The sequence below is a fragment of the Papaver somniferum genome, chromosome 9, assembly GCF_003573695.1.
Source record: "Papaver somniferum cultivar HN1 chromosome 9, ASM357369v1, whole genome shotgun sequence".
Lineage (NCBI taxonomy): Eukaryota > Viridiplantae > Streptophyta > Magnoliopsida > Ranunculales > Papaveraceae > Papaver > Papaver somniferum.
This window is the reverse complement of record NC_039366.1, coordinates 71,404,551-71,417,475: the sequence shown is the minus strand read 5'-3', so window position 1 is coordinate 71,417,475 and position 12,925 is coordinate 71,404,551. Positions and strand designations below refer to the sequence as shown.

Genomic DNA, 12,925 nt, shown 5'->3' with positions numbered 1-12,925 from the left:
TTATATCTTCTTCTCTTCCTTGCTTAGTGTTTACAGTTCGGAAGTAGTGAGTTTCATGTAATATTGTTTTTCAATTTTTCATGTTAATGATATTAAATTTCAGAATTACATTTCCCCTTTCCTGGATTAACATATTGTACTTTTATTTTGTTCCTCTTGCAGATGATTGATGACCAGGATCTCGGGTTCATTGCCAATTTTCTTGGTATCTTCATTTTCGGCTTGGTGATTGCTTACCATTATGTGGTGGCTGACCCAAAATATGAAGGCAACTGAGATATCTTAGGTGTTTTCTAACGGACAGAAAGATAGTTTTAACTCTTTCATGAGATTTCAAATGATTCACATATTTGGTCATTTAGTTATTGTTTATGGGTAATGTTGCTTCTTTCTGACTATTAATCAAATGAAATGCCACCAAGAGTTTGTCCTTTACTATTATTATTATATTTTTAAAATTTTTTTTTGAAAGTTAGATGGTGATTTAAAGAGCTAACTTAGGGGTAGTAACCCTTACATCAAAATAAGGAGAGCCATCGAATGTTGGGATAACATGTTCTTCCCTAACATTACATTTATCTACTTCTAAAGCTTGAACAGTACAAGACGGAGGGTAATTTACCCAATTAAGAACAATTCTAAAAGCTTCCTTAGCTAGAACATCAGCCACATTGTTTGCTGATGTATGAACAAAGAAAAACCCAAAATTTTTGAACAAAAGCTAATTTCATGTTTTACTTCCTCCGTAATAGTTTGATTTTGCCAAGTTATCGGGGAAGGTAAGCCATTCAAAAAGGTTCTTGCAATCTCCTTCAACACTGAAATTTGTAAATCTGCATTCTTTTGTCCATCCAGCTGCTTGTAGAAGTCCTAGTGTTTCCGCATCTTCTGGAGATGATGTTGAGATGGGTCCTGCTCTTCCTTGTTCAAAGTTACCTGCATCAGTTCTGAGAATTAAGGAAAAACCTGCTGATGCAATTTATGAGACCCAAGCTGCATCTAAATTAATTTTACTTTGAAGACTCATGGGAGCCTTCCAAGTTGTTGTTGTTTTTCCAGGAAGATTGACCAATTTGTTTGTGGCATTATATTTCTATTTATACCTGAAGTTCAAGTGTCCCTATATTTCTAATGCTTTCTGTAAATAAAATTGTTGCTTCTTTTCAAATGTTCTGTTACATCTTTCTTTCCATATAAACCAAATTTTTGTAATTAAACTTTTTATAGGCAAGACTGGGTTGGCCTTTTTTATCCAATCCTTACAAATATCTAAAAATGCGGTTGAAAAACTAAAGTTTGACTCAATTGGATATGGACTTGTAGCTCATACTGATTTTGCATATTTACAGCGGAAAAATAAATGTTCTATGGATTCTATTTCCTCACAACCAAATGTACACTTAGGTGAGACATCTTTCATAAATCTGGATAACTTGAGGTTTGTAGAGACTGCTTCTTCCATGTGAAAAACTTTATTCTGTGAGACAGGTCAAAAGCCCATAGACCTTTCCAAAATGAGTTTGACAGACCTAAGTTATAAATTTTAATTGTTCTTTCATTTAATTTTGAGTACATGGATTTAACAGTGAAATTAAACGATGTTGTTAGAAGCCATCTAAGTTTATCTGGTTTGGTCTCTAAATTCATTCCACTTTTTAGTGATTCAATAAGGTCCACCACAAGTGTTAAGTGAGAATTAGTTGTGTTCCTGAATTGGCTCAGGTTATCAACTAAATTGGGTACTCGTTTATCCTCCCATATATTTATACTCTGTCCATTCCCAACTTCCCATATGCTATTTTTTTCAACTAGCTTTATTCCTTTATATATACATTTCCAAATCCAAGAACTCGCAAAGGGAATTTTAGCTCTAAAGACAGAGGTTTTCCTAAAATATTTAGGTTTGAGCTGAGTAACCCAAAGAGCATTAGGTTATGTTAATAATCTCCAAGCTAATTTGGCTATTAGAGCTAAGTTAAACTTGTGTGCATGTCTGAAGCCTAGACCCCCTTTACTAATGGGTTTGCAAAGACAAGAGTATGATCTGGAATAATATCCCCTACTGTTGGATTCTTTACCCCACCAAAAGTCCCTTTGTAATGCATATATTTTGTTGGTAATTTTTTTAGGAATGATAAAGCAGACTGTCTGATAACTTGACATGCTAGATAGAGTTGCAATTTTTCCTTTCTATCCTTGATTTTATTTTATTTTTTTTGATACGCGAAAGCCGGACCCAGTCCCTTACCCGAACTCAGCCAGTTGGACTGGACCCACTGCCAGACCCAACACCGCTCAACCCACTATACAACTAATCTACCACAAACCTTTACGGCGGCGGGGATTGAACCCCTGGCTCCCTCCTTACTAGAGTTGATGGGATACCACTGAGCTATGCTCTTGGACCCTTCCATCCTTGAATTTTATATTCCACTTTTTCTATTATACCTTCAAATAATTTCATTTTTAATTTATCAATAAAGAGTGGTTTTCAATTTTTAATATTTTAGGCATCATTCGTTGATGTTTGGGTTGAACTTTCTTACTAAAAAACACCCTTGATGTATCAAATTTAAAAAGTTTTCCAAAGCCATTACTAAAAATTTATATGACATTCTTTGAGGTCAGCTTCAATAAATAACAAACAATCATCAGCAAAAAATAAGTGTGAGATTGGGTTATTCTTAGGGGTCAATTTGACTCCATGAATGGTTTTCTCAATCTCTTTAGACAGGAGCAGTCTAGAGAAAATCTCCATACAGATAATATAGTGATAAGGAGATAATGGGTCTCTTTGCTCTAGTTAGTAAAAAATAAATACCAGTACTACCAATGAACAATACTGTTATGGATGTTGTTGAGATACATTTAAATATGAGGTTACAAAAGGATTGATAAAAAGCAAAAGCTTTCAGAGCAGTTATTAAGAAATCCCAATCAACCCTGTTAAAAGCTTTAGACATATCAATTTTGTTTTCCATCATAGCTTATTTAACCTTTTTCTTTTTAAGAGAATGAATTATTTCCTAAGAAACAACTATGATGTCTGTGATTTGTCTTTTAGGTAATAATAATAAAATAAAATAAAACATCTTGGAAAGGTGAGATTATAGAGTCTAGATGTGGTTTAATTCTATCGGCTAAAATCTTTGTTATTATCTTGTAAAATGTGTTGCATAGCCTAATAGGCCTGATTTGGCTAGGATCCTTTTGGTGTCTAGTTTTGGGCATAAGAAAAAGAAAAGTTTTATTTAGCTCGGGATGTGATTCTCCCGTTCTAAAAAAGTGTTGGATTGAAGCAATTGCTTATTCCCCTACAGTATCCAAATTCTGTTTAAAAAAACTAGCCATCTGGTCCTGGCGATATATTTGGTTTTAAATTCTTTACCACTTTAAGGATTTCCTCTGAAGATGGTACAATATTTAGAGCCACATTTTCCTCTTGGGATATACCAGGCTGAATGTGTTGGAAGAGGATTGAGTCAGGATTTGCAGAGAAGAGACTAATAAAATAATCTGACAAGACATTTTTCATTTGAGATTTGTTAAAAGTAATTTCATTATTGTTCTTCTTTAGACATTCTATGGTGTTTCGTTTCCTCCTTTTTAATGTTTTATTATGGAAGTATTTTGTGTTTTTTTCACCTAATTGTACCATGTTATCTCTTGACTGATGTTTTGCTATTGCTTCTTGAGTATCATATAACTTCTCTAATTAAACTAATTTTTCATGAATTTTCTCCTTTTTTTATAGACATGATCGGAGATATTAAGTTTATCTATTTTTGACAGAATCCTCTTTACCTGTTTAGAGAGAAGCCCAAAGATATTCTTTTTTCCAAAAGATTGCAAGTTAGAAACCAGGGAAACAACATGATTATCTCTAACTAAATAATTCCATGAGATTTTTATAGTTTGTCCTTTACTCTACATCTCTTTGTTGTGTGTATGGTGGGCGACAGTCATGTTTTCGTTCCTTGTTAAATGAGCTATTTTGGGGAATTTTATTTTTTAGAAGGCAAGCGTAAGAATTTCATGACTGTTATAATGGCTGAAAGCTAAATCAGTTTCATACAAAATATTGAAACACTCCACAATTTACCATCTGAAAGTGTAAAAACACTAGAATGAGAAATACGGGAAATGGAAATGCTGGCATCTTTTCGGCTTACATCAGTTAAGAACCATCAAAATCCTGCTTTAGAACACCTATTTTTGGTAACTTGATGTAGAAGCTTGAAATATTAGCTGGAGAGACGTTGTAGATCTACTCCGGTGATTTATATACATAGATCCCTATTTTAAAACCCTATTATTGGGGTTGCAACTCAAAAATTTAATAAAGATGGTTTGTGCTTTAGTGGGTTAGATCAATACCTTGGGCCTAAACAGTTCAGAGCGGTAGTTTTCTATCGGCTCGGCATCCCTTTGTTTGTCGAAGATTGTTCGTGCTCTAGTTGTAATAAGCATGTGGATATTTTTGGTGATCATGTACTCCATTGTGCCAAAGACGTTGACCTCAAGTTTCGCCATGACCTTTTCCGTGATTTTATTGCGGATATTTGCTACAAAGTTGGTGTGCCTGCGCGGAAAGAAGTTGCTTTGGGTAAGGATCTACGTCCAGCAGATATCCTTGTCCTTAACTGGGATAACGGCTTAGATGTGTGTATGGATGTCATAGGTGTCTCTCCCTTCACTGGGGAGGGGGTCCGTGCTTTTGTTCCAGGTCAATCCATTTCGAAAGAAATTTCGCGTAAACGTACTAAATACTTAGATGAATGTACTTCACACGGGTATGGTTTGGATGTTTTATCTTTTACTACCTTGGGGGAGCTTAATAAGGATATTGTTTGTTTTTTTAAGCGTCTGAAAAATTGTTTAGTTAGCAATGATGTTGGTTGTAGTCTAGGAAGTTTTATTTTTCATAGATTAGGCGTTGCTATTCAAAAAGGAGTTGGTGCCAAGCTTGTTGCTCGGTTACCAACTAAGGCTTTGTACGAATCCAATTTCTTTTAATATAATAGTATAATTATTTAGCTGGGAAATATAAAGTCTAGACCAAGATTGTCCTAATTTTTTGAAAATGCTTGTGAGGATGTAATCATGCCCATAGAATTGGTAAAACGAGCGTTGGATGCATAATCGTTATAATTGTGGAAAAGCTATGCATGAGATTGGAGGTGTTCTGGAGAGATGTTGTGGATCTACTCCGACGATTTATATGCGTAGACCCCTATTTTAGAACCTTATTATTAGGGTTGCAACTCAAAAATTTAATAAAAACAAAATAATAATTTTCAAATGTCGATAGTGGTTAGATTAACTTAATGATTTGATTTATAGTTATTATATTAGCTCACTGATTTGATTTATAGTTGTGTTTGAAAATCAAAACTAAAACAAGAGAAAAATGATATTAAAGGGAGAAGAATGAGGGGATTATTTATTTTTTTTGAAAACCCAAAAAATTGGGTTTTTTCCATCCAAATGACAAATGAGTGATTGTAACAAGACTTTGAGGAATATGATTCCTCATCTTCCAAATCAATCAAGATAATTCATTCATTTTAACAATGACCTCATTATGAATGATTTGTTGGATACTCAACAATATTTTTCTAGAGCTCAAAATTAACTTATTTATGTACCTTATTATGATTTTGAAAGACCAGAGAATACGAAGAAACAAATGTTCAAGGTGGTATCAGTTATGTCTTTAATTTAACTCCAACTGCAATTTTGTTGCTTATAATCGCTTAAAGCACGTAGAAAGTTGGATTTTTTTGGCATTTTGAAAAACCCAATTTTCTAATTGTAAGGCGCCATACGGTTGGGAAATTATGAACTCCCAATCGTAAACCAAGATTACGATTGGGAAATCATGTTTTCCTCACCGTAAAAAAAAGGTTTTCGGTTGGAAAATTAAGAACTGGTCTGGTCTACGGTTACAAAACCTAACCGTAACTGCGTGAGAATATTAAATGTTATTTAATATTTCTATGGATAAATATTTTAACCCTAAAAGTCATCTACGACTGGGATACCACCATATATAGTGGAGAATACGTTAGAGTTTTTATATCATAGATAATATTAGGATCTATTATGGTTGGGAATCTCCACTATAGTTGGATAATACAACTGGGTTTTTCTTAAGTAAACTCACGATCACCTACGGTGGGGAATCTCGACCGTAGGGAGTCTTTTCTGATGTGCAAAGTTAGTCTGGGGAAAACAACCACATCACAGTCTCTGAAGAGAACCTGACAGCTACTTTTTCTTATAAGGACTCTAAAACTATTTCTGCAGCAAATGGAGAAGGTATGCCTATAACTCATCTAGGCTCTACTACTAAATATCTATATATATCTACTCAAGCTTGTGTTCTTAAAAATGTTTTTCTTGTTCCCTCGTCCCCTCACAATTTACTTTTTGTCCATAAATTTACCTCCGACAATAATTGTTCCCTAACCTTCACTTGTGATGGTTTTACTATTCATGATCTTTTCAGTGGGAGGATTATGTACAAGGAACTTCAAAATAATGGCTTCTACCTCATTCATTTCCTTGTCAAAAGGAATACATTTTCGAAATCCTCAAACACGAATTTTCCTTCCGTAATGAGCCCGATAATTTGAAAAGCATCATCCATATTGATAGTTATCTTGCTGAGATAAAAAATGTAAGTTTCAATCGAGAAGCTTTTCATAAATCCACAAAAATAAATAACATAAAAGCTCTTTTATGCAGGGTCAATTTCATGCAATAACACCAAATCTTTTACCAAGACTATCACCGGTTTACATTCTGTATCCAATGGCCAAAAGAGGGCCATTTTACATTTTAATTTAAGGGACTGCTTTTGTATGATCCTCAACAAACTATAAAAATGTTAAAGAAGGATAAAACAACGATAATAAATTAACTAAGTTCTAGATTAATATATACAATCTTAGGATAGATTTTTACATGTCCCCGAGAAATTCTTGCATCCATGAAATTCCGTAACCAAATAAGACTCTAGTCCCATCTTTAGGCTCACCCCAAACATTGTCATCCTCCTTCCCAGAAAAAAACATCATAGCATCAATAACTTGTTTTGTTGTAGGTTGAGGTGGATACTAATTTTTCTTTTTATCTTTCTCTATAAGTTTCGAGGGAGCAACTGGAGGACCAATAATAATTGTTTCGACCCTATAATCTTCTTTATAATGGTAAATCTTTTGACTTCGTTTACTATCTTCTTAACTTGGTCAACGAATGACGAGTGCATATTTTTTCCTTTACTTTGCACACACTGAAAGCTTGTTACTAGGGATTAGAGCCTGCTTATTCCTTGGTGTTACTAACTAAAACACCAACTATGTTCAATACACATATCTAGTAAATAAAACTTAAAAAATTGGAAAATCCGAATCATTTTTTTTTTTAATTTGAAAATCTACCATATGGTTGTGAACCTAGACATAAATACTATATATGGTTGGAGTCCGAAAACTTCAAACCATAGATAAACTCATGGTCACCTACGACTGAAAAAGGTGTGAAGCATAACTGCTCATGGGTGGGAAAAACATAACGAAACATTTTTGGGAAATTAGACTTACGGTAAACAAACTCAGGGTCATCTACAATGGTAAAAAAAATGAAGTCTAACTACTTACAGTTGGGTTTTGCGAGGTAAAATAATTTTGGAAATTTAAACTACGGTTAGGAACTCAACCATAAATAAAATATATGGTTGGGAGTTTATATTTTCCCAACCATAAGCAGTTCTGAAATTATTTTTATATCCCTAATTTAATCAAATCTAACTTATTTGTGCAATAAATAAAAAAAAGGTGGGTGTTTCGATTCTTACCTGATTGAAGTTATTACTGACTGATTAACTTTTATAAACTTTCTTGATTGTTCAATTCTTCTTATTTTTATTGGGATTCATCATCATCATTACCTGGTGGTGAATTATTTGCTTGTGATGCTAAATTTGGATCTTTATTCTTATTTTTATTTGTCTTATTCGCCTGCCCCATCTTGTTTTATAGAGGTTTTAATCGGTGATGAATAATTTTGAGAATGACGGGAAGAAGAAAAAACAGATGAATAGATTTAGGTTTTTTGTTTTGCTTTTGTATTTGAATTAGATTAGGAAGGGTAATAAGGTGGTAATAAAAATAATCAAAGGGTATTTTTGTTCTAAATTAAGTCCCCTTATCTATTTTTAAGACATTTGAATCCATTGCAACCCTCAAAACCAAATCCTTATGTTAATTCCTATGGGCATGGAAAATTCCCGAGTTTGTCACTTTTGCACCCACTACGGGCATGGAAAAGTGGCAACAGACCTGGCTAAGTGGCAAATTTTCCATTTAGCCAGGTGTGGCTTAGTCTCTAACGAGTGGTGGAGTCTCGATCGCTCGGTTGACACTATACCAAACGGCTTACTGTAGATCGCCAACGATAAAGAGTTGACCACCCAGTGCAGACTACACCGCTTAGTATATATATGATCCAACGTCCATAAGTCTATCCCCTATAAATACCCAGTTCCAATTTCATTTCAACTCACACCTTTTTTATTCTTCTAACTTCTCACATTTATGATAATCTAACAAAAATTTCATCATCCAACTCCCATCTTCTTTATAATTCACTACTGTTGTGTAATTTTTTGAATACAGATTCTCAATCTGATTCTCAAATGAACAAATGTAAGTTAATTAGGGGTGCATAATTTATCATAGCCGAAGATGAGGGCATTTGCAGAAACTACGTGCATTTCACACAAGATAGTATTAATGGTTCCCAACAACCAAGTAACAAGTTGTGGGATAACATATTTCATAAATTCAGTGAAGAAACAATGAACATCAACATTCGTGATGCAAATGGATTATCAGGTCGCTTCATTACAATTAACGCCCTGGTAGCCTTGCATGTTGCTGCTATAATGCAAGTTGTTCGTGGTCGAGAGAGTGGCCTAGTCGATGTCGATGTCGATGTGGAACGAAAGTGTCAAAATTATTGGCACCACAAGCATGGGAAAGATTTTCTTATGAAAGTTGGTATCATATTTTTAAAGTGTTGCCATTTTCAAATTTGCTTACGAATATAATCTTGATGTGTTATCAAATTTGCAGCATGTACCATGAAGGTCACCGTACACTTCTTCTCCTACAACACCAAGTTCAAAACCATATCAATCATCTCAACCCCCTCCAGATAATCCATTTTCTTCACCAAACATCATAAAAAACAAAAATTCCAACTTGAATCTCAATGCTGCGATTAAGAGAAAACAATTAGGAAGAAACAATGCAAGAGTAGCGAGAAAAGCTGCACAAGAATGAGAAGCAACTGAAGTTTTTTTGGAAACTATTATGGATCATCAGAAGACCAACGAAAAACAGAGAGCAGTTGACTGGAAATCCACGACTAGGGAGATGAAAAACATGGCCAAACTCAAGACAAGTTCGTTTCAGACTATGAAAAAAATAAGATTCTTGGTGCAAACACCATGATTATGACCGACCGACAAAAAATGGTATGGGAGATGGAATTTGACAGGTTAGCAGAAGAGTTGGAAGAGAAACATAACAAGAAAGATTTTGAACAATAATTTGGAGGTCAAAATGAAGATGAAGTTGATGATGAATCAGAACACAATGAAATAGAACTACTTCATTAATTAATGTATCAGTTTGTTCAAGATGAATGAAGTTGTAGTAGTTTTTCATTACTTGGATTTTGAATTACATAAATGGGTTACATGAAAAAACACTTAAAGTTACACTATATCTCATTAAAATTTAAACTTGACAACACCTCATTAAAACTAACCAACAGCCCAAGAAAAACTAACATCTCATCCGAGTTATGAAAAACTCCTTAAGAATTTGGAGGCTCTTCGTATTTAAAAAAAAAATCCTTTCTATCTTCACCATTCGTCTCGAGCTCGCACTCACATGTCAGTATTGGTTTCACCTGCATGTAAGACACATATTGATTGAAAATTCGTCCCATATCTATAAAATCCATAAATTCTTGTGTTCTCGTCATAAATCGGCAAAATAAAACAACATGATCCCGATAATGAGGATTACCTGTATCTAGGTTTCATGAAGTTTACCCCAGTCTCTCATACTGGGTAAACCATTGATCTTTAGTTCTTCACATATATTTGGGTAGTATATTACATAGTTTCTAAAAAAAAAATAATCTCCATCTTCAATAAAACTAGGATCATCCATAAATTACCTAGAAAATAGAGAAAATCTTGAACGAAGTTGTGATTTTGAAATGGCTGAATTGATAGGTATATATAGGGATTTTTGGCGATAGATTTTAGGCCGCTCGATGCATCCTAGGCCGCTCGGTCAAGTGAGAAACGTAAACTAGAACCTTAATGATTCAAACAATTTGGGTAGTATTAACCATAAACTTGAAAACTTAAAACGATTCGAACAATTTCAAAACTAAACAAATAAACTTACAACAATTTAAAAAATAAATGAACAAACATTAATCCGTTCGCCCTCCCGTTCTTCCAAAATCAGCCCACATATTCTCTTTCAGATCTTCCCTTAACCTGTCATAGAAAAATTTGTTCTGAATGTGACCAGTCATCTATGCATAGTTCCTCGCAGGTAATCCTATTTATGGTTGAATCACGGGCCTTAAATCTTCATCTTCATGGTTAGTACAATCCCTATTACGACGTGTTTCCAGAATTACCATGTTATGCATAATTATGCAAGTGAGAATAGTCTATGCATTTCACAAGCAGTTAGACCATAATAAGGCCGACAAATTATCGTGAACTTCCGCTTCAGAATTTCAAAATCTCATTTCACATCCTTCCTCAATTCCTTTTGTCTACTATTAATTTACGTGTATGAACGACCCAATTCGCCGACAAGGGGCTGACGATAACATGGAACTAAATTTGACCATTTTGGATACATTCCGTCTTCAATATAATACTTATGAGAGTAACGATTACCGTTGATACTGAAATTTACTTTAGGAATAATTCCATACTTTAAATCTTCAAACAAAAGTGACCTATGCAAAACATTTATGTCGTTCTAAGACCCCGGAAGACCAAAAAAAGGGTGTCATATCCAAAAATCATTAGGAGTAGCAGCTTCAAGGATAACATTTGGTTTCACATAGTGATTCTTATACTGAACGGCCCAATAGGTAGGGTAGCTAGTTCATACACAATGCATGCAGCCAAGACTACCTCCCCTTTTCTGATTTTTCTTTAATATTTCTTTAACATATGCATCAGTTGGTTTTCGTAAATAGGTTGGACCAAAATTGTTAATCATTGTTTCACAAAACAACACAAGATACTTGTATGCACTTGTTTTTCCTATAGGAAGGTACTCATCGTTAGAATCCGGAGGTTTGACATAACCTAAAACCCTTAAATCCGAAGTAACCTTTTGTTCAAGACTACGACCTCTTATATTCAGTGTACATACTGATAATTAAATTGAGGTTCTACCCGACAAGCTCACTGATAATCTTTAACACCAAATGCGAGGGCATATACGGAATGGACGTTGAAAATATTGATAGAGAACACACATTCGGGAAGAAAATAATCTGACATCAGATTCTCGTGGACTTCTTCCCTCCGTCAATACATATATATTCTTGTGAATACTTCTCTTGGCTCTAGATCTCTTGGTATCTCCCCATATGGATATAGATACAACACATTGTTGGTTAGTTCTCTATCTTCATCTGACTCATCATTTATTTTTAGCGTCGTGTGGACGAGCATTCGGTGTTGTGATTCAAATCGATCCATATGAATAAGCACCTCTTCATCAGAATAATCCATTTATGATACTAAAAAATAAGTAAACCAATGATTAAGGTAGAAAGAAATAAGATGACAGTGTAATTGATGAAAAAACGACGTGTGACTAATTTAAATTTAATGGGGTGAATATATAATATGGGATGGGGGCTGGAAAATAGTCGTAAGACCATTTATCTACTAAAGATGGAGTCTCTATTGAACGATTTATATTATACCGCCAGCGATGGATACTCGACCGCCAGCGGTCTAATCTCTATCATTAGGTAAAGACTCCACCGCTTAACAATATTACCCTAGTGGCGCGGTCAGTTTTCCAAGTCACCCGACATGGCATACGAGTGAGTTAGCCACCATCGTCATAGGAAACCGCCTTATAGCCATAATTAGGGGTGAGCATTTTATTCGTAATCCGCGGATTTAACCGGGACAAACCATATTTTTGTGAATGGATTCCCGGACCGCTCACTAATGGGTTGGACGCGGATAAGATTTTTGAAATCCAACGGACTACGGATTGGGCCAGGATGCAACCTTGAAAATCCGTTGGACATCCATATCCGTTAGATTAAGGGCATTTATATAGTTTCTAGAAAATACATAGATAGTTTTGAGGTGTTTGCTTGAAGTGTTCTCCATGCCACATCTACAGTTATATACATATATAAAATGTGTAGGTTTTATATTTTTGTTATAAATTTTAACTAACATAAATCCATTGGATCATCCGCATCCAATCCGTTTATGCGTTGGATGTAGGATTGGATACGGATGCCAAATTTGAAATCCGTATTGAATTGGATTGGATGCGGATGAGATAAAAATCGGTCCATACCGACCCATGCCCTATAATAATAGGGTTCCTTTTTTACCTTAAGCCCGGGTCTCCAAAATAGTGTAAGTGGGTGGGCCAAGCCCATGGAATATAGGGCACATCACATGGTAGTAGTGTTTTGTTTGTTAACGTTAAAGTAGGCCCCACGTAAACTCTGTCACATCTCTTTCCATTCTCTATCAACAAATCTAACGGTCCAAAGATAAGAGCGTCCTTGAGATTAATCGAGAAGGGTCGGTAGTTTCCTCTATTTTTCG

The 12,925-nt window shown here is 34.7% G+C and overlaps 1 protein-coding gene across 1 annotated transcript; it reads left to right on the top strand.

Moving 5' to 3' along the window:
• Positions 1-162: 162 nt before the first annotated feature.
• LOC113314000 (dolichyl-diphosphooligosaccharide--protein glycosyltransferase subunit 4A) lies at positions 163-441 on the top strand. Its single transcript, XM_026562768.1, has one exon. The coding sequence runs from the start codon at positions 163-165 to the stop codon at positions 274-276; it is 114 nt and encodes a 37-aa protein (XP_026418553.1). The 3' UTR covers positions 277-441.
• Positions 442-12,925: the final 12,484 nt, after the last annotated feature.